This window comes from Thunnus maccoyii, chromosome 10, assembly GCF_910596095.1.
Source record: "Thunnus maccoyii chromosome 10, fThuMac1.1, whole genome shotgun sequence".
Classification (NCBI taxonomy): Eukaryota; Metazoa; Chordata; class Actinopteri; order Scombriformes; family Scombridae; genus Thunnus; species Thunnus maccoyii.
Genome location: NC_056542.1, coordinates 1,049,175 through 1,072,337, shown reverse-complemented (window position 1 = coordinate 1,072,337; position 23,163 = coordinate 1,049,175). Strand labels below are relative to the sequence as shown.

Here is a 23,163-nt window from a genome sequence, read left to right as displayed (position 1 = left end):
AAGGTTTTCCTGTTTGTCCAGCAGAGAATAGTGATCAGTTTATTGATTAGCTGCCCAGTACATTTCCAGTTATGTTATAGGTTGTGTAATGATAATAAATATTGGTTGATATACTATATCATTATCAGATTTTAAGAACTCTCAAATATTAATATCAGTATAAACCTCAAAAATCCTGTGAATCAGTGAAGAGGAGGTTGCATATTTTCTTTTCTATGTCATCTGTTTATGAAAATACATCCTGTTTTACTGCTGAATCACTTTATTACTGGACCCGTACAAACTGATCGTTTCACTTTTTAAGTTAGTGGCTCTGTCTATCTATCTGTCTATCTATCTGTCTATCTATCTATCTATCTATCTATCTATCTATCTATCTATCTATGAAATGATGATATGACAGATTGGACAAGTGCTGTATTAATATTATTATTATCATTTATTTTTTATTAACAGCCAAATGTCAGACAGTTACTGTCACTGAAAAATGTTTTTACTCAAAATAATGTAAAAATCTCTTAAATCTTTATAAAAAAAAAACATATAAAGTAATTATCAATAATATATATTATTTTTACTGCTGATATCTACGGAAGCGCCTTGCAATCACCATTGAAAAAAAACATAATTATGATTTATTACCTCATAATTTTGAGATAATAAGTCATAATTTTAAGATAAGGCCTCCTTGTTTTCATTGGTGACTGCAGTGATTTGCTTCCGTTGATATCAGTAATATCTGGTCTGTCATTACAGGATCAATAACAGTATCTGTTGTGTTATTGATAACAAGCCAGCAGCCTGAAGTCAATGAGAAAAACTCTCATGCTTTGTTACCGGTAAAGCCCCGCCCATTACACTTTCCGGCTCTGTGATTGGTGGAAGTGAAACAATTTCTGCCACGTAAGCGGAGTCCGGAGCTGTCAATCACAGAATGGGCGGGCTTTACATCTGGAGTTAATATATTCCAGGCAGTTGTAAAGTAGTGGAGGAGAGAAACGTCTAAAAACAGAAGGGGAGCCGGCGGTTAGCTGACTCGGATGAGCTTTAACCTCCCGGAGGAGAGGAAGAGGAGTTTCAACTGCGTGTTCCGGAGATGGATGAAGACAACAGCGAGCAGATGAGACCTCTCCTCACATCTGTAAGTTCCCACTTTCCTCTCAAGTGTACCTGTTAGCCGGCGGCTAGCGACTCCCCCCAGCAGGATGTGAATTATCCCGGTAAAGAGCTTTGAGAACAAACCGGAGGTTTTCCTCTAAGATGTCCCGCTGTCAGAGAAAAACTACCGGCACGGAATAATTAAACATGTGTGTTAGTGACGGTTTAACTTCTCAGCCCGGCTGGAAACGACGGCTGGAAACCGTCTGCTTTTGTTTTTAAGCGACCACGTTTATGCCAGGAAGTGAAGAACCGATGCGTGCTGCTCTCCGTTAACGGAACTCCGTTATAAAATCATCCAGTTCTGAGTACGGAGGCTCCACGTAAAGTCTGTGTACGTTTTAAATTATGAGTAATACACGTATTTGAATGTTTACGAAGTAATCTTACATTCGTCATGCATCACATCCCATCAGAAGCTCTCATTTTAGTAAAATATCATCTTTTCTGGCTGGTTAGCTTTACTTTCCCTTCACGCTCTCATCCGCAGCTGCTGCCGGTCTGAGCGGCAGCGGCGCGAAGTTCAGCCGATAATCAAAGATGAAATCAAAGTTTTTAACAAAATGCGACTCTGACAAACTCGTGTTTATACGCCGAATATGGGAATAGATCCTAACGACTTAAAATAAATGTCTTAAGCTGCTGTATGAACTATCTAGTCGTACCGGTGACCACAAAAACTTAAAAATGACAAAGAAAGTAACGGAGTTTTGTTCAGACTGATTAAACAATCACATGAACTGTTGTGAAAGCGGCTGGAAGGACAGACTGCTGTTCAGACAACCCGCGTTTATGTCACATTTATCATCAGTTTGTTGAGTTGTTCATGAGCAAACGTGCAAACAGAGCACGTGGAGATGTGTGTGTGTGTGTGTGTGTGTGTGTGTGTGTGTGTGTGTGTGATGTGTTTGTACTACATGGTGGTGTGTATTCAGGAAGAGAAGTCTGGTTTGAAGCTCCAGAGGAAACGTGCCCTTGAGCAAGGCTCTGGATCTCCACCAGCTGTTTGTTGATGCTGCTCTGTGGTTGACATTTGACCTTTTTGGCTCGTTGGTGACGACTTCTCTCATCCGATGTAGAGAGTTTTTATTTTATGGAACCAGTTCTCATGTGTTTGGCTGGTTCAGACATTCCTCTCATTCCCACCTGACCTGCGGGACTTCATATGATGGCTGAGTCATGTGACCTCCCACCTCCAGTCCACTACAGTCAGGATGACGTTCATGTAGGTGAACATTGGTTATAAAGTCTTAAAACTTCATAACTAATAAAGGTTTGATTTTCTCCCGACCAGAACGGTCCTCACCATCCTGCTGGATGCTGCAGCGCGGTTACCATGGAGACAGGACATCAGTCAGTGTCGGCTTTATTGAGAACCTTCCTGAATAACAGCTGCTGACTGTCTGCCTCAGTAGAGAAACCGTCCACAGAGGAAGTTTACCTCAACTACACACAATCGCTCACAATACAAAGTAGAGCTGCAACGATGAATTAATCAATTAATTTGTCCATTGACAGATATTTAATCACCAACTGTTTTGATTTTGAGTAAAAAAAAAGTCCAAATTCTCTGATTGCAGCTTGTTAAATGTGAATATTTTCTGAAGATCTTTAGGATACACTGATGCACATTTAATAGAGTAAAGCTGCAACAATTAGTAGATTAATTGAGAAGTTGATCAACAGAAAATTAAGGACAAATATACAAACATCAGCTGGTTTGCAGCTTCTCAGATGTGATGATTTGAAACCTTCATGTGGTAGAAAACTGAATGATTGACTGTTGATGAGATAAAACAAGACATCTGAAGGCGTCTCTTTAGGCGTTTTTCTCTATTTCCAGACATTTTATAGACTAGATATAGATTCATCGGTGTTTATTGAGAACATGATTGACAGGTGAGCACCATCATCTGCTGCTCTCATGGCCTCAGATCCTCCTTTAATCAGCTGTAACATGTTAAACTTTGATTTTCAGATTTGTGTCTCTGCAGGCGTTTTTCTCTCTCGGTCCTCCAGCTTCTTGTTCGTTGGTGTTGTTGTTGTGTGAAGCTCTGTAATACAGCAGGCAGGAGTCTTCTGTTTAATCAGCCGCTGACTTCCTGTCTGTAGACGCTCCATGGAAACGGAGGTGAAACTTTTCACTCTGTTCATTCAAATGAGGCTCGGCTGTGAACAATGGCAGCTGTGTGGAGCTGTGAGAGCTGACGGAGCGGCTTATTGTCTGCTGCAGATGGAGTGGCAGCTCCACAATAATACGACATTTATTAGCATCTTTGATGCAAAGCAGCAGCAGCAGCAGCAGCAGCAGCAGCAGCAGCAGCAGCAGCAGCAGCAGCAGCAGCAGCAGCAGCAGGGAATCGAACCCTCAGCAACAGTTGGCTTCATCCAGTTTTACTCCCACATGTTCCTGTCGGGGTCTAGAGGAGGGTTACAGGGTTTAATGGCTTCACATAATATCATGATACTGAGGATAATAATGTTTTAGATGTTGTGATAACAGACTAACAGTCAATGATTAGTCAATTAATCGGCTAATAAATTGATCACCAACTATTCTGATTATTGATGAATTGTTCTGAGGTCTCAGTGTCTCCTCGAGGATTTTACACCCCTGAAGCTGCTGGTTTAGTGGCGGGGGGCGGGGGGGGGGGGGGGGGGGGGGGGATAGATGTGCAGAAAGGTCGTCTGTATCGCTGTGATAATAAATATTAACAATATTTATTTACAACACATGAATAAATGTTGATCAGTATCAGTTAAAAACAAATCTGAATGTTTGTTTATAATATAACAAAATAACAAAACTGACAATAAGACACCAGTTTGATTTATAGATGAATCAGCGTTTTGTTTCTTAATAACTGAAACTATCAGTGACTGAAGGTCATGAGGTCAACGACCTTCTAGCAGCTGAAGACAACATGTCAACAGAGTTATTGTGTCTTTTTATTAAAGATATTAACAGAACAGTGATTCAACTAGAAACGTGTTTCATCCTGCTACTCTTCCTCACTTCTGTCTCCTCTTCTGACTCCTTCACTCACTCTGGAAACATCAAAACCTTCCTCTTTAAAAGTCTGAGTGAGCGTGAAGCAGAACGTTAACCAGCATGCTGTTAATCACAGTAACACAGAGAGAATACAGCAGTAGTCAAGCTAATGCTAACGATCAAGCTAATGCTAACGATCAAACTAATGCTAACGATCAAACTAATGCTAACTATCAAGCTAATGCTAACGATCAAACTAATGCTAACGATCAAGCTAATGCTAACGATCAAGCTAATGCTAACTATCAAACTAATGCTAACGATCAAGCTAATGCTAACGATCAAGCTAATGCTAACGATCAAACTAATGCTAACGATCAAGCTAATGCTAACTATCAAGCTAATGCTAACGATCAAACTAATGCTAACTATCAAGCTAATGCTACATTAACGTTACTGTAAAGCAGCACTAGCATCACTTTAGCTGGAGAGGGTTTTTTTCTGGCTGTTTACTTGGTTGTATTTTGTCTAAATGTCATTTATGATCCAATAAAATACAAAAAACAACCAAACATAGAAAAGATAAACAGAAAAGATAAAAAGCATAAACAAGTTCAGATGCCAGAGATTCATATAAAGGTCACTGACTGCTGGTCACATAAAGAAAAACATGTCAAGACGTCACCATAATAATAATAATAATAATAATAATAATAATACTAATGTATCGACTAATTGAGAAAATAATCATCAGATTAATAATGTTGCAGCTGTAGATATTTGTCTTTAAAGTGTTGAGCAGCTTTTCTACGTTTCAGTTTCCCTCCACAGAGACGAGCTGCTAAACACATTAACATCCATCAACATGCTGCTGCTGCTGCTGTGTTCTTCCTCTCTCGTCTCCTCCTGACTGTGATTCATCTGTTTGTCTCAACTTTTCCCAACTTTTAAACACACACAACGTCGTGTTTGTTTCCGTGCTGCTCAGAGTGAAGCAGACAGTTATCAGCTCACAGCTCCGTCTGCTGAACATCAAACCTCGGCCGCGCTTCTGTCATCGCCGCTGAACGTCTGTCGATCGTCGTCAGTCAGACGAGCTGCAGGAGTCTGAGGCAGCAGATCTGTGGTTTAAATCCTTCTGCTGACACATTAGAATAAATCTTTATTGTCCATCAGGGTGAAAAACATGAAGATGCTTTAAACATGATTCTTCTTCTATTATAATCCATATTAACACATTAATAACAAGTCTGTGGCTTCAGAGTACTGATGACTCAGTCGAGCCTCCTCTTCCTCGTCTTCTCTGTAAAACGTTGGACTGAGGAGTTCTGGGGTTTACTGACTGTTCTGCAGGCGGGAAGACGAAGAGTTAAAACACTTTCAACAAGAGTTTTGTACATTAGTTCTAAAAGAAGGTTTCTCTTGATTTCAGCCTTCAGCTGCGTTTCTTCGTCTTATGTGAGAATAAACAGTGAAGATCTTTGAGTTTTAGATGCATCTGACAGCAGCCGACAGTCCAGCTGCTGCTAATCAATTAAATAATCAACAGATGAATCAATAATGAAAATAGGGCTGCAAATGATTGAATATTCTGCCAGTTATGTTTTCAATTAATCACTTAGTCTATAAAATGTTAAGTGTTGTTGTTTTGTCCTCAATAAAATCAGATGTTTTGATTTATTGTCACATTTGAAAAGCAGAAACCAGAGAATATTTCACCTTTTTGACAAAAACAATGATTCAGTTATCAAAAATAATCAAAAAGTGATTTAATTTTCTGTTTCTAGATGAAAATAATAGTTTCAGTTCACAACTAATGATTATTTTCATTCTCATTTAATCTGACAGTTATTTTCTGGATGAAACATTTAATCTATAAAATTCAGTTATTGAGGTCAACGACGTCTCAGAGCCTGCGTGATGTCATCGCAGCTCTAAACTGTCTATCAGAGCTGCAACTAACCTTTATTTTCATTATTGATTCTATTGATTAATCAATTGTTTGATGGTCGTTTTGATCCATAAAATATCAGAAATTGGTGAAAATGTTGATCAGTGTTTCCTAAAGAAACCAGAAAATATTCACATTAGAGAAGCTGCACCAAACAAAGACGTGCAGCTTAAAAACTGAATCAAAATGATTCATCGATCATTAAGATAGTTGATTAATTTAATAGTTGGCAACTAATCGATTGATCAACTAATCGTTGCAGCTCAACACAAATGGAAATTCTGCAAAGTTAATAAACTGACTTTATAAACGATTATCACCAGATGATGAAAATCATTGTTAGTTGCAGCACGGTAACTATGGTAACCATGGTAACTATGGTAACAGGTATGTGCGGCATTTTAAAACAGGCGTGTTGAGTTTAAAAAGTGGGTGAAACACGGCGACTGCACAGTGACACGGACTAAACACACACACACACACACAGCTGCGGTGCGTTCAGGCTCGTGTTGTGGCGGCGTCCCCCGGGTGACTCGTGATGATGTCAGCAGTCTGGTCCTCCAGCGGCTCGGCGCTCTCTGGTGGGCCGTTAGACTGGATCCTGTCAGGATGCAACCGAGTCTGCAGGGATAACAGAAGAAGAAGAAGAAGAAACTGTGCAGGAAGTCGAGCTGCAGTTCGTGATCGTCTCGGCTGTTGTTTAAACCATCAGTACGTTGTTTTTTTATTAATGTGCAGAATATAAAGTCAGAACATGTGTCAGAGTTTCCCAGAAGGCTGAAACCTTGTTGAGTTATAGATTAGCAGACTAGAGCGTCACATTAATCTTGTTTTGTCTGTCAAACAGCCCAAAACCTCAAAATATTTAATTTACAATAATATAAGCAGCAACTTCTCAATTTTAAGAACCTGGAACCATCAAACGCTTGATGTTTTTCTTGTAAAATGATTTAAATATCAGAGCTGCTGCAGATGAATGTTCTGTTGATGAACTAATCAATGAATCGTTGCAGCTCTGCACCAGACTGATCTTTTTAAACACCTGCAGTACTTCCACTGTGACTCAATGAGTCTTCTTTATTTTATTTATTTGGTCGTGTTGTACATGTGAACAAACAGTGTGCAAAAAGCATCATGGGTAGTTTATATTATACGCTTCAGGATAAGAGAGAAAAAAAAACAGCCGAAGACAAACAGAGAAAAGTGGAAAAGAAGGAAAAACCAGAAGAGAGAAACTAGAAACTGGAGCGTTTTCATTTATTTCTGTCATGCCCACAAAGGCTCTGATTGGCTGTGTGTGTTCAGTGTGTGTGTGTGTGTGTGTGTGTGTGTGTGTGTGTGTGTGTGTGTGTGTGTGTGTCATGTGGAGGCTGTTTGCTTGCTGTATCTCATGACCCGACTCACCACTGCTATCAGATGCAGCCAGTATAAAACACCGTGTTATCCTCCTGTGGTCGCCGTGACTACAGAAACACAAAGACGCTGTCGACGGCAACAGCTGGACTGTGTGAACAGCTGGACTGACAGTAAATAACACATCGGACAGAGAGAGAGAGAGAGATGATGGACGTCTTTAACGAACAGTCAGTGAAGTCAGGGTGTCTGCAGGTTTTAAAGTATCAAATTCAGTTTCCTTCAAAGTAATAAACCGTCTCATATTTCATGTGTAAAGATGTTGAATATCATCTCTTCCTGCTGTAGACTGTAACATTATAAACCACAGTGAAAATGGTGCGACAGCTGATGTGCTGCAGCTGCACTGATTGACTGAGACTGTATTCAGACCATCAGCTGCAGGGTCCAGAGGAGGAGGTGTGACGGGGGGATGTGGGCGTGTTTATTTGTGCTCTAGAACGTAACCCTGTGAAACAATCACAAAATAACATTTTATTGATCTGATTCACCGGCCGTCTCCCTCTCTTCATTCACTCTCTAGCTCGCTCGACCGCAGCTGCTCTCTCTCTCTTTTTCTCTCGTCTTTTTTAAAATGAGTCGAGAAGACAGCAAAGTCTGACTTTATTTTTAACGTTATCATATGAAGATAAATGTCCTCCCGTCATGGCAGAGTTTACTACTCTGATCAGTGATCTCCAGCTGTGATTGGCCACCGCAGCCATCAGCTGCTGTGACGTCAGGTTTCTCCAAAAGTTCCCCAGCCGCGGCCGAAATGCAGATGAATGGGAGGACTGGTTCACCGCACCGCCTGATTTGATCTGAATACGACCTAATCAATTAATCAACTCCTGGTTAGAGCATTGAACCGTTTTCTGCCTCTTATCCGAGTTCAGGTCTCATTAATTGAATTAATTACATCATTTCCCAGTTGTATAATTGTTATATGCTGCTGGAGTACTCAAAGAAATGTGATATAATAATAATAATAATAACAATAAATCATTGTAGTTCGTATCGTCACTGGTTTTCCAGCCTTTCATACTTCATGAAGCTGCAGAAACTCTGGATTTCCTACACTACCCAGCATGCTCTTCAGCACCTCCTGCAAAGGGTTTGAGCCTGTTGTTATGAAACATATAAACATGCATCATCATCATCATCATCATCATCATCAGCAGCAGCAGCAGCAGCAGCAGCTGCTTTGGGGGGACTTTTCCTTTTTATTTCTTTCTTGGCTGTTTCCAGACTTCCTCCTATAGAAGCTCTGCTGTAATAGAAGGATGTTGAGAACAACTTTATTCACTCATAAACAAAGACACCCGCTGCAGCTCAACACAATCAGCTCATATTTCAGTTCTCTGCAGCAGTTTTACTCCTCGGCTCGACGCAGGCTTTGTTTTGTTCTGCAAGAAAAACACTTTTTGTTGCAAGAGGTATATTATGAAAATTGTTATTTTTCCGCCCACTTCTATTATCTGTCCTCTGTTATCAGATACATTTCCTGTGCAAGTGTTTGTTCCTCTATGTTCTGAACTCTGCCGCCTCTAGAAGACGTCACATTAACTTTAGACTCTGTCTGTACAGTACTGTTCATATTCCTTCACCGTCTCCTTTCATAATACGAACTTCTGAACCACAAATATATTTTTCATTCATAAATACGTCATCAGTTATCAATAACTGGGTGATTAATCCATAGAGAGAGAGAGAGTATCCTTCAGGTTTTACATACAACAGGAGAACGTAACAGTTTTTATGATCTCATTCTCATCTTTTATGAGCCTCCCTGGATGTCAGCAAACAACTATTTGTTATGTAAAGATATAGATATAGATATAGAGTAATGATGACCTGAGCAGAGAATGAAGTCACACTCCCTCTCTCTGTGTGTGTGTTTTTTCTCCAACTTTATCAAGTAAACGACACACACGTTTGTCTTGGTTGGAGATGTTGGTGCTATAGTGTGACATCTAGTGGCTGGTTGTCATGTATTGCAACTAGGGATGCACGATATCATCGGCCGATAAAAACTCTAAAATGAAATATCGGCATCGGCCATTTCTGCTGATTATGAGAGGCTGATTTGTTGCCATCTCCTCTGCGGCTAACGCTCCGCTAGCCTCCCAGCTAACGTTAGCCTCCCAGCTAACGTTAGCCTCGGCTCTCCATGTGGATCCAACCGGAGCACCGAGTCCCGGTTTGTTATTCAGGTTAAAGTGGGAAGAAGCAGCTGAGTGAAGTGCAGCCTGCGGAGGAAACACCGGGACCGTCAGGATGAAACAGTCCGTAGAGGAGCTGCTGTGTTCGGCTGCACAGATAGGAAACACTTCAGCTGACAGGATGTACCACTCTGTTTGGAAAAAAAACTTCTTTTTGGTTTATAACGGCGGTTGGCGACCTGCGTATTAGGTACATTACCGCCACCTTCTGCTCCGGAGTGTGGACCAGAGATTAAATCCTACACATTAATCCTGTCTGTCTAATAAACTCAATGAAAACTCTACTGCTGCTCCCACTTGGCAGGTTCATTAAAGGTTTAATGCTGAGCTCCTGAACTCCAGTCTTCCTCAGTTCTTCCTTCATATATTGTCTTTATTGATCATACTTAGTACAATCTATGCTGCATGTATAATAGTCTCCTCAGCCAGCTGGTAATAATATGTACATATATCAGATATCAGCAAAAAATCCAATATTGTGCATCCCTACCAATGACCTATTGATCTTTACAAATCATGACCCCCCTTAATATTTATTATTAAGCTACTGATTCTTTCTTTTAATATCTTTTCCCAAGAAAGTGAAAGTGTGTCAGTGGGAGGAGAGAAGGGGGGTCTACAGTTAGTGTTGTTGAAAGGCTACTGATTGGCTAATCTCACAGTGACTGTTATTGACATAAGTCAGTCAGAGCGTGTGTGTGTGTGTGTGTGTGTGTGTGTGTGTGTGTGTGTGTGTGTCGGCCGGTGTGAATTTTCCCACAGTTCCTGGTGTGTTTAGTAAACGCGGCTGCAGTCCAGATGTGGTTTCATGTGGTTTTTTCCTCTCAGCTGGTTCTCCTAATAAGGGAGCGACAGCAGAGATGGGAGGACGTGTCTCTGGTCTCCGGGGAGTCCTGAGAGCCGGTCTGACTTTATCTCGACTCTGAGTGTGTGTGAGTGTGTGTGAGTGTGTGTGTGTGTGTGTGTGTGTGTGTTCATTCTTATAATAGCAGAGCTTTTATTTTAAAGCCAAGCTAAAATAAAAGCTGACATTTGTCCCTCGGCTCACATTCATCATTCTGTATCAAGATTCAAACTGAAATAAATTAATTAGCTGATTAGTCGATCAACAGAAATATCAACAATCCCTCGTTCCAACTTTTCCAACGTGAGGTTTTCCTGTTCTGACGTTTATAGAGTCTAATAACGAGCTGCAGCTTTAATCAAGATGTAAATCAAATGGTCCGCAGCATCGTGTCGAACAGCTGATGAAGTTCCTGTTTTAAAGTTCAAACCTTCAACCTGTTGAAGTGCCTCTGAGCCAAACTGTGAACCCTGTGCAGCTCCAGGCCTGGTTTCCCAGAACACACTGCTTCCTGTTTCCCCTCCTCCTCCTCAGATCAATGGTTTTATTGTCCTGCTCTGATCTGTTCTCACCGCTCAGAGCAGACTAATAAAAATGATTTGTGACTTGATTGTTTTCGCTCTTACATAAATGTGTTTGGACAGATTTTTATCTTCCAGTCGACATGAGGCGTTGAACTACCAGCAGAACGACTCGTTCTCTCACAATATTTATCAAACAACATTTATCTGACGGTCAGTTCATCTCTGTGATTCTGATGAATTTTACTTCATTCATGTTTCCTTCAGGATGAACCGTAATAACTTTGATCCTCTGACGTTTCATTGAGCGCCGTCATCTGGTCCAAATAATACCAAATCTGTTGATTATTTTCTCTAGGGATGCTCAATATTGGATTTTTTGCTGATATCCGATATGTCGATATTTCCAACTCATTGTGGCCGATACTGATATATGTACATATTATTACCAGCTGGCTGAGGAGACTATTATACATGCAGCATAGATTGTTCTAAATATGATCAATAAAGACAATATATGAAAGAAGAACTGAGGAAGACTGGAGTTCAGGAGCTCAGCATTAAAACTTTAATGAAGCTGCCAAGTGGGAGCAGCAGTAGAGTTTTCATTGAGTTTATTAGACAGACAGGATTAATGTGTAGGATTTAATCTCTGGTCCACACTCCGGACCAGAAGGTGGCGGTAATGCACCTGATACGCTGGTTGACAACCGCCGCTATAAACCAAAAAGAAGACTTTTTTTTTTCCAAACATCCTGTCAGCTGAAGTCTTTCCTATCTCTGCAGCCGAACACAGCAGCTCCTCTACGGACTGTTTCTCCCTGACGGTCCCGGTGTTTCCTCCGCAGGCTGCACTTCACTCAGCTGCTTCTTCCCACTTTAACCTGAATAACAAACCGGGACTCGGTGCTCCGGTTGGATCCACATGGAGAGCCGAGGCTAACGTTAGCTGGGAGGCTAGCGGAGCGTTAGCCGCAGCATGACCGGAGGGAAGCACAGCCAGCTAGCCTCCCAGCTAACGTTAGCCTCGGCTCTCCGTTTGGATACAACCGGATCCAAGCTGGTCTGACGGGCGGCCGAGTGAAGTGCAGCCTGCGGAGGAAACACCGGGACCGTCAGGGTGAAACAGTCCGTGGAGGGAAACACAGTCAGGAGGAGGAGAAGGCGACAAATCAGCCTCTCATGATCAGCACAAAATGTTCATTTCGTCTGATGCCGATATTTCATTTTAGAGCTTTTATCAGCCAATACCAATCACGTGCTGATAATATCGTGCATCCCTAGTTTTCTCTATTTAATGGATTAGTTGATTTGGTCCAGAAAACGTCAGAAAACGTCGACATTTTCACTGTTTCCTAGGTGATGACATCAAATGTCTCGTTTGGTCAACAATCCAAAACTGAAGAATTATTCAGTTTATAATCTTTACATTCTGGAACCAGAGATGTTTCCTTTAAAAACGATTAATCAGCTCATAGTTGCAGCTCTGTTTTCATTTTAGACCAAACAATTAATCGATTAAATGAGAAAATAAGTGCCAAAGAATTGATAATGAAAATAAAAGGTAGTTACAGCTCAGCTTGTATCGACGACTCTTCGTTCACCTCACGTCGGTCTCACGTCGGTCTCACGTCGGTCTCACGTCGGTCTCACGTTGGTCTCACGTCGGTCTCACGTTGGTCTCATGTTTTGGAGGTCCAGACAGATTTCTAAGACGAACACAGTCTGAATGTGATTGGCTGGGACACGTCAAGCGTTTTTATTGCTCTTATTGTTCTCAGGCTTGTATTTATATTCTGAATGTCATGTTGTGATGATGCAGGAGGAGGTCAGCGTAGAGACTGTCTGTGAACAGACGCCCACTTTGTTCCGTTCCTGTTCTGTGGTTTTCACTGTCACTTTGAAGTTGGTCTGTCTGTTGAAGCCCTTCGTGCTTTTTTCACGTCCGCTGCTCACATTACATACGTTTTTTCCTCTGTTGTGGTATTTGTGCAAACAATCTACAGACATTACACGTTTCCATTACAGTAACAGAACTGTGTGAAAGTCTAGTTCCTCTTTTTTTTTTGCAGCCCTGCAGCAGTGCAGCATGTGTTCACTGATCTCTGCAGCCGCTTCAGTGCAGTTTAGTTTGCACAGCAGCGCGTCACAGGGTTCGGTCTCCAGCAGACTTCTGATAAGAGAGGAAGTTAGTTTCTTGTTCCTGTTATGATCCTCAAGTTCTGTGTCTGTTTATTCGGCCATAAAGGAGCTCAGAGGAGAGTGTTTGTAGGATTATGTTGCTGAGAGGAAGAGGAGGCACATGAGGAGAGGATACCACAGGTATTAATGTTGCCAAATGGAAACTTTTCATTGTTGACAGATGCAAAACCCCAAAAATGTTTACTTTAAAAATAAAAAAAGAGCTTCCACTGCTGCTGCTGCTGCTGCCGATGTCCCTTTGGCAAGTCACATTTATCCAACCTGACTCTCAGACAGACAATCAGCTGCAGTTCAAGGCTGCAACTAATTAATCCGTTAGTTGTTTGGTCTATCAAATGTCAGGAAATGGTGAAAAATGTCTTTTTCTCCCTTAAAAGTGACTCAAAACAATTAATTAAGATAATCAATTAATGGACTTCTTTATGCAGCTTTACCTCAGTTAATTACCAGGATTAAAGCCACCCAGGAAGTCAGAGTTTATTCTAGATATAATAATAATAAGCAGAAAGAAAAATGTCATAAATCTAGTAGAGAGAGCTGCTCTGCTGAAGGTTGAAACATGTTCAGACTCACAGCTGGAACACAGTGTTCACATGTGAAGCTGCTGTTTGACACGATGGATCATGTGACCACACGACGGATCACAGACTGGGTACGTTGAGTAAAAATCAATATAAAAAATATAATATTTTAAAAGTCTGAGCACTGTGCGGGGACTATTTCTCACTGGGTGGATGGATACACTGTTTGTTAGAAATAGTTCTGATTTTAAAATAATTCAACAGCTGGTGAGAGACTCATAATGAACACAAAGTTCAGGACCTGGTAGTGGACTGGATGCGAATGGAAACTTGCTGGGTGATTCCAGCAGCAGCAGCAGCTGTGACAGTGAGGACTTTCTTGTAAAATAAAGGAGTTAGTTTCCGAGTCTGACCTGCTCTGTTTGTCTTTTTTCCTGCTCAGTTATGTGGATGATGACACGTTCAAGCAGGAGCCCCGCCTCCTGTGTTTTCAGTTTTTTTTTTTTTTTCTTCTTGCTGTGTTTGCAGACTTCCAGGCCCTCCGGTCGCTCTGACAGGCGCTCAGTGAAGCAACACGCTCAGCTATAAATACCTGAATCATAGCCGAGGCTGCTGGCAGCTCAGCGTCTGTATTTACTTACTGAACCTGAGACGTCTCGCAGATCCACACACACACACCACTGTTTATATCCCAGCTGCGGGCAGAAGAGCTGCTGGATTTATCTTTTCTACTTCAAGAAGGAAGTTAACTCGCTCTTGTTTTGGAAGGTTTTTTCTGTTTTTCACTGCGTGCTTCTTGGCGTCTGAGGAGAGTTGGTTTGACACGCTGGCCTGTGTTTCTGGACGGAGCAGCTATGGGAGACTTCTGGGGTGATATAGTCAGTCAGCGGGTGGCCAGAGCGATGTCACTGGTATGTATCTGCTGTTCTTGGGTTTTACGTGAACAGTTTGTGGTTTTGGGGCCCTCGTGGTGGCTTCGCTGCACGTAACAGACTGTTTTGTGGTGATAACTGCAGACTGTATCATCAAAGCATTTTTAGAAAAAAGAGACAAATAAACAGGAAAAGAGATCAGATGTGAACCCACATGTACATCATCAAGGCTGCCTCAACATTCACAGTCTAACATGTTATTAATATAGATTTTAACTGCATTTGTTTAATCCATGCAGTCGTTAGTCAGGTCAGTTTTATGTATGAAGCTGCAAAATCATAAATGTAGAACTGCAATAACAATTAATAAGTTTTCAGCAACTATTTTATGGATAAATAGTTTTAGATTAATTGATTCTAGTGTCTCTATAAACTGAATATAATAGCGATAAATGAAAATGCAAAGACTCATCAGTGAATTTTCGCACTTTCCCTAAAAAACAAACAAACAAACAAACAAAAAAGAAACAATTAGGGCTGCTACTAACGATTATTTTCATTATCAACTCATCTCTTCATTATTTTCTCTATTAATCAATCAGTTTCATCAACACTAAGACTCTTCAACTGTCCACAACCAAAGAGATTCAGTTTAATGACACAGCAGACTAAAGAAACCAGCAAATATTCACATCTGACAAACTGTTATATGAGTATTTTGACGAGTTTTAGTTGACTAACGGTTTCAGCTCCACAAACAACTGTTGCTGATCAATTTTCTGTTGATCGAGTTTTCAGTGAATTATGCTCAATACAACATACGACCTTCAACCCTCACAGAGACGGAGAAAAACAGTAAGGAGGAAAAGGATAATAAATGCACGTTGAGACTAAATCTGAAATCTGATCTTCACGTCAGAATAATCTTTATATTTCTGCGGGACAGTTTTTATTTTTAGGAGCCTAAAACTAGACGTCGTCATCTTCTCTGATGCTTTCCTTCTCGTATCACTGCCGTCTTTATTTTGTGAATGAATGTCTACACGTACAGGCTGCAGGTCTCACTCGGCATCAGAGAGCTTCTTAAATACGTATTGATTGATATTTTAGCTGCAGTTAACTGTTGAGTGTGATGTTGCTTCTACTCGTGCACTTTCTTAATCTGCAGAGTGAGTTTCAGTTTGTGCTGCTGCTGCTGTGGGTTTCTGCAGAGCGAAGTGCAAATCAAGATAGAAGCATATCAGGAAATATTTCATTTGGTTTATAGTCAACAAGTTAGTTAAATAATCAGAATAATATTTGTTCTGTCAGAGGCTGCAGCCAAAGAAATGACTGTGTTAGTGTCTGTAGCTGTGTCAGTGATCCAGTCTCTCTCTGTATGTGGCTCATTGTTCAGCTGCAAATAACGATTATTTTCATTATTGATTAATCTGCAGTTATGTTTTGGATTAATCAATTATTTATTTGGTCCATAAAATGTTAGAAAATGGTGAAAAATGTGGATCAGTGTTTCCCAAAGTCAAAGACGATTATCATAGAGACTAAAGAAACCAGAAAATATTCACATTTAATAAGCTGGAATCAGAGAGAGAGAGACAGGACATAATTCACACAGAGGAGAGAGAGAGAGAGACAGGACGTCATTCACACAGGACAGAGAGAGAGAGACAGGACATCATTCACACAGGACAGAGAGAGACGGGACATCATTCACACAGGACAGAGAGAGAGACGGGACATCATTCACACAGAGGAGAGAGAGACGGGACATCATTCACACAGGACAGAGAGAGAGACGGGACATCATTCATACAGGACAGAGAGAGACGGGACATCATTCACACAGAGGAGAGAGAGACGGGACATCATTCACACAGGACAGAGAGAGAGAGACAAGACATCATTCACACAGAGGAGAGAGAGACAGGACATCATTCACACAGGACAGAGAGAGAGAGACAAGACATCATTCACACAGAGGAGAGAGAGAGAGAGACAGGACGTCATTCACACAGGACAGAGAGAGAGACAAGACATCATTCACACAGAGGAGAGAGAGACGGGACATCATTCACACAGAGGAGAGAGAGACGGGACATCATTCACACAGGACAGAGAGAGAGAGACAAGACATCATTCACACAGAGGAGAGAGAGACGGGACATCATTCACACAGGACAGAGAGAGAGACAGGACATCATTCACACAGGACAGAGAGAGAGACGGGACATCATTCACACAGGACAGAGAGAGACAGACAGGACATCATTCACACAGGACAGAGAGAGAGACAGGACATCATTCACACAGGACAGAGAGAGAGAGACAAGACATCATTCACACAGAGGAGAGAGAGACGGGACATCATTCACACAGGACAGAGAGAGAGACAGGACATCATTCACACAGGACAGAGAGAGAGAGAGACAGGAGATCATTCACACAGGACAGAGAGAGACAGGACATCATTCACACAGGACAGAGAGAGAGAGACAGGATATCATTCACACAGGACAAAGAGAGAGGCAGGATATCATTCACACAGGAGAGAGAGAGAGACAGGACGTCATTCACACAGGACAGAGAGAGAGAGAGACAGGACATCATTCACACAGGACAAAGAGAGAGACAGGATATCATTCACACAGGACAGAGAGAGAGACAGGACATCATTCATACAGAGGAGAGAGAGAGACAGGACATCATTCACACAGGACAGAGAGAGAGACAGGACATCATTCACACAGCTTGGACACTCGTGTGCTTATAGAGAGATACAGTGGTTATCAGAACAGATGCAATAATCAATAATCTCGTTGGACGGACAAACAAGGTTTTTAATTTACAAAGTTTAATAAACTCATTGAGACTGAGATCCCACACACACACACACACATGCAGAACAAGGTCATGAAATACTAATTAAACTAATTAAAGGTTGAGGCAGAAAGACGAATATTTAGTTCAGATTTAAAGGAGTCAGCAGACTCGGCAGAACGAGGTCCTGCTGACAGACAGCAGAGAGCTGCTGATGGAACATCAGGTTGAAGGAGGTCAGGCAGGTATGACGAGGCTCCTTAAAGTCTGATCTAACATACGAAGGAAGCCAGTGAACGAGACTAGAATTGATGCAATAAGATCAAATGTTCTTGTTTTAGTTGAGATTGTAGCTGCAGCATCTGAAGACGTGAAGCACCAGCAGGTATCAGAGCAGAAAACACATTACAGTCATCAAGTCTGGATGAAACAAAGACGTTTCTTTGATGTGCTCAGACCAGATCCTGTCATCTCACCATGGTTACTGTACCATCCAGACACATGACTTCACTTATTTCACCCCCCATGACCTTCATTCTGTCTCACTGGAGCTTCAACCGAGATGTTGAAGTTTGGGTCTTTGTGGTTGTGATTTAAAAAAAAAAAAAAAAAAAAAACATGGTGAAGTTTTAAAAACTCCAAAACTGAATCATATTTTGCATGTAAAGTGCAGAATATTTAAGAGCTGAACTGTGGACTGAAGCAGAAGCAGCCACATATCTCTACTTCCTGTTGCGTTGGTTCGTATGATAACAGACTCTGTGATGACAGGAAGGGAGCGATCCTCTGAGCTGTGTGTCCAACAGAGTGTAAAAATCTATATTTAACCTCCATGAACCGGATGGATCTGTCACTCCGCTCTGCTTGGAGGCCTCACAGCTTATTTGGACCTGGACGACACTTCAGTCATCTACACTTTCACGACATCATCAGAATGCGTCCGGCGGTTCATCGTGGCAGAGAGAGAGAAAGAGGAGGAGCCTCCGGTAGCCGCCGCTGTACTCTGCAGTAAAAGCACTGATACAGCAGTATAAAAATACTCTGTTACAAGTCCTGCATGTAAAATCCTACCACAGTAAAAGTACATAAATATTATGTCCGGTGGTTCCCAACCTAGGGGTCGGGCCCCTCCAAAGGGTCAGCAGATAAATCTGAGGGGTGGTGAGATGATTAATGGGAGAGGAAAGAAGAAAAAACAAAGTTCTGATACACAAATCTGTTTTCAGTTTTTGGACTTTTTCTCTAATCTTTTGATTTTTGCTGAAATATTGGATCATTTGAACATTTATTGAAATGAAAGCATGTGAGAAGTTTAGAGGGAAAAATCACATGATTCATGCACATCAACATTTATTCACTCAGTGTGTTGACTTTTGATTTTTATCTGCTCAGCTACTGTTACACCTCAGACAGGAAACAAGTGTTCTTAACATCTGGTGTTTTCACTACACACAAGTAGTAAATGTTCATAAAAACTTCAATCTGTTTGTTTTGGTAACAACTTAAACTGTCATCAGATTCATAATCTTTTTTTACTTTTTCTTTTTTGTGTTACAGCTTCTGTTTTTGACATTTAACATTTTTAATTGACATGTTTCTCAAATGAATGTATCTTTAAAAAGCTTGATAACAATCAACCAATCAATCAACCTTTATTTGTAGTGCAGTTCACAGATGACTGACGAGCTGATAATAAGACAGTAAAACTGTTTAAGACATTAATGCACATGAGAAGCAAAAATTATGAAAATGTCATAAAATAAAAAATGTAAAAGTTATAATAATACAATCTGTGAAATAAAAACTAGATGAAATGGAAATAACAGTGTGCATTAGTGTCTCTGTGATTAAAAGCAGATTTAGTAACAAATCCCACATGAGACCAGACTGAGGTTTCCTGCTGGTCGCTCGGGGGGGAAAATCTGACAGAATTTACTGTCCAGTTTCTCCGTCTGAGCTTTACAACCTGCGACCAAAGTTTCAGACGTTATCGAGGAGAAAAATGTAACTTTAATGTGTTTTAATGTTAATTCTGACGTCTGATTTTCATCCTGAATCACAAGCAGCTGAAACATCCAGTCGGTTAAATGTATGAAGTGACGGATTAAAGTGTGTGATGTGAGTTTACACAGTTTCAGTGACGGATTAAATGTGTTCAGTCAGGGGTGTGTGTGTGTGTGTGTGTGTGTGTGTGTGTGTGTGTGTGTGTGTCAGCATGCTGCTGTACAAACAGACAGCAGGCTTTAAGTGCAGTTTCACAGCTGAGTTACAACCAACCAGCATGGAGCTTCACTTCCTGTCTGACACACGCCGAGACTGGAGCGCTGAGTGTGTGTGTGTGTGTGTGTGTGTGTGTGTGTGTGTGTGTGTGTGTGTATATGTATATGTATATGTATGTGTGTGTATAAGAACAAAAAGAGGAAACAAAGTTATAACAACACAAATAAAATGATGATGCAGGAAGCTGTTTACTCTCAATCAACTTCCTGTTGACTTCAGCGGCGACACTTTGACTCACGGCGATCCTGTCGGCTGTGAGACGGACAGACTGAGTGTCACAGTTTAGGAAAAATCAATATTTCAGGAGGAATATGATGATTATTATTATGATGGAAACAGAAAACCAGACGCACATAGTGACAGAAACTAAAACCAGAGTTTGATTCTGTCTGTTAACAGTTCAGTTAGTGTGTTTTCTATGATGGATACCACAGCCGCTGGCCAGTATAACCAGTTATAACTGAACGTGCTGGTACTGAACTGTTCACGTTTCCATCTGTTTAACAGCAGGAACTGTTCTAGAAGTAAACGGACTTGATGGCGTTTTGTTGGCGAGAGGCCAAGAGCTGCAACGATCAGCTGATTAATAGATTAGCTGCCAACCGTTGAATTGATCTGCAACTATTCTGATAATCAATTGATTGTTTTGAGTTATTTTTTAAGAAAAAAAACATCCAAATTCTCTGATTGCAGCTTCTGAAATGTGAATATTTTCTGGTTTCTTTCGTCTCTGTGACAGTAAACTGAAGATCTTTCAGAACGAGACATTTAAGGACGTTCAGTTTCACCGTTTTCTGACGTTTTATGGACCAAACAACTAATTGATTAATCGAGAAGACAGTCGACAGATTAATTGATAATGAAAATAATGGTTAGTTGTGGCTCTAATAGCCTCCCCAACCTGTCTGGTATCATCCTTTTATACTTATCTCATACAGACAAATAATAATGTTATTAGAAAGCAGACGAGGTCAGTAACGTCGTACACGTCCAACAAGAAATGATCCTGCTGACTCGTCTTACTCTCTAATCAATGAGCTTTAAAGTCGGCTGCTTTGGTTCTGCTGTTAATGTCTAAACTTCCCGCCTTCTTAAAATAATTGTAAAACCTGCTGACAGTTTCTGTGAAGGTTCAGCACCATGAACACACTAAATAATTACTGTGTGTGTGGTCGGTCAGCTGATTAATGAATAAATATTAGTTTAGTGTGTTTGAGTAGCTGCTTTATGTCAAATTAAAACCTTATCTTATTGATTTACCTGTTGCCTGTTTGCATGTTTGCTGCAGGGGAACGATGACGAGGCGGTGCTGGACCGCGGGAAGACCAGCTCCACCCTCTACACTAACTTTGAGAAGGAAGAGCTGGAGAGTGAGTCAACACACACACACACACACACACACACACACACACACACACTTCTGTCTGTATTTACAATCAAACAGAGAGTAGCAGAGATGATTCAGCCCGTATTTATTCTCCTCTTTACATGAGTCAGTCAGCTGTGGACACTTTTCAACATGAACGAGTATAAAAAGCCAAAAGACTCATCGTGTCTGAGAGGAAACACTCCTTTTGATTCATTCATGATTTCTCATTTGTATTTATTTCTATCAGAAGCAGGAATATTAATATTTGTGTGTGTACTGTATATTAGAGGAAGTGGTGGGTGAACTGTTATGTTTCATATTGCAGTTCAGTGGACAGTGACTGGTTTGGCACGCAGTGTACTGGTTCAAGAGACTAAAGATAATGCTTCATTTTCTATTCAATGAATCAAGAATGGATTCTGAATCGAATCGGACACCAAGAATTGAATTGTAAGAATCCCAAAGATTCCCAAAGATTCCCAAAGATTCTCAAAGATTCTCAAAGATTCTCAAAGATTCTCAAAGATTTTCAAAGATTCCCAAAGATTCCCAAAGATTCTCAAAGATTCTCAAAGATTCTCAAAGATCCTCAAAGATCCCCAAAGATTCCCAAAGATTCCCAAAGATTCCCAAAGATTCTCAAAGATTCCCAAAGATTCCTAAAGATTCCTAAAGATTCCCGGCCCTAATTAGACTCATAACCATGAACTGAAACGTCCTGGAGACGTCGGTGTGTCACTAACTGTGTTATTTCTGTCGGTTATATCAGACAACGTTGTTTTCTGGGTTATTTCTGATTCAGTATTTAAAGTAAAAGTTGAGGAAATAATTGATTATTTATTCTAATCACACTCATCACACTTCTGCTTAAGATGCACCCAAATTTTTATGGATTTGTTAGAAGCCACTTTTGCTAAAGAATACAGATCAGAGTGTTTTCTGGTGCATCGGGGCTCCTGTTTGTGTCGTCTGTGCTCTGTTGTGACTGTATTTCCTCCGTCAGGTCACAGGGCGGTGTACGTCGGCGTTCACGTCCCTCTGGGTCGACAGAGCCGGCGGCGGCACCGTCACCGAGGACACAGACATCACCGGAAACGACGGGACCGCTCGGACCGGGAGGACGGACGAGAGTCGCCGACATACGGTTGGTCACGGTGTTTACACACATTCACACACGTTAACATCATGAACCGATGATACGATGAAGAGTTTGTCGCCGTTTTCGCTGCAGACACGCCGTCTCAGAGAGTCCAGTTCATCCTCGGCACGGAGGATGACGACGAGGAGCACATCCCCCACGACCTGTTCACCGAGCTGGACGAGATCGCCTTCAGAGACGGAGACATGCAGGAGTGGAAGGAGACCGCCAGGCGAGGACACGCTCCATGTTCTATTACATACAAACAGAGTTTTACTTCCTCTCATTCAAACGTTATTTTTATTTATAATAATGCTCCACAGTTGTTTGATTGATCCAAGATGATCCTTACGCCATTTCACATGTTTAAAATAACACCACACATCACTTTATTTACAATAACACACCACTCTGCTTTCATCACTGATCCGTTGTTCTTCGTGCAGGATTAGTTTTTATTTATTCAGGATTTATAACTCAGTGTTGATGTTTTATCTTCCTCCAGGAGTCTTTGTCAGCTCTTGAACAACTTTCCTTATAAATCCAGTAGATAAGTCATCATAACACCTGGACAACTGCTAACTACCAGCAAAAATAATGTTTTGAGTGTGACTATGTGACAAGCGGATTCTGCTTTAATGGAAGTATTTAATGTTTGATAATCAGGGTCTGTGCAGTTAATGGATCTAGAAGTGAGTTGAAGACTGAAGAATTCTTTAGACTGATTGTGACAAGTTATATTTGTACAATCTGAGACACTTGATGCTTTATACAACTGCGCACTAGTATGTTAAGATAACTGTGTTTTGTGTTCAGGTGGCTGAAGTTCGAGGAGGACGTGGAGGACGGCGGCGAGCGTTGGAGTAAACCGTACGTGGCCACGT

The 23,163-nt window shown here is 41.1% G+C and overlaps 1 protein-coding gene across 4 annotated transcripts in view; it reads left to right on the top strand.

Annotated features, from left to right (window-relative positions):
* Positions 1–949: 949 nt before the first annotated feature.
* The window catches only part of slc4a7 (solute carrier family 4 member 7), a 57,684-nt gene continuing 35,470 nt past the window's right edge, over positions 950–23,163 (top strand). For 2 of the 4 annotated variants that reach the window (XM_042422685.1, XM_042422681.1), the window contains exons 1-5: positions 14,347–14,714; positions 21,061–21,142; positions 22,145–22,285; positions 22,373–22,511; positions 23,096–23,163. The exon at positions 23,096–23,163 is cut by the window's right edge and continues 93 nt beyond it. In XM_042422685.1, coding sequence (XP_042278619.1) covers positions 14,658–14,714; positions 21,061–21,142; positions 22,145–22,285; positions 22,373–22,511; positions 23,096–23,163 — 487 coding nt within the window. In that variant the 5' untranslated portion in view covers positions 14,347–14,657. Of the gene's footprint in view, positions 1,142–14,345; positions 14,715–21,060; positions 21,143–22,144; positions 22,286–22,372; positions 22,512–23,095 lie in introns of those variants that run through there. The other 2 variants (XM_042422684.1, XM_042422682.1) reach the window with 2 other exon arrangements.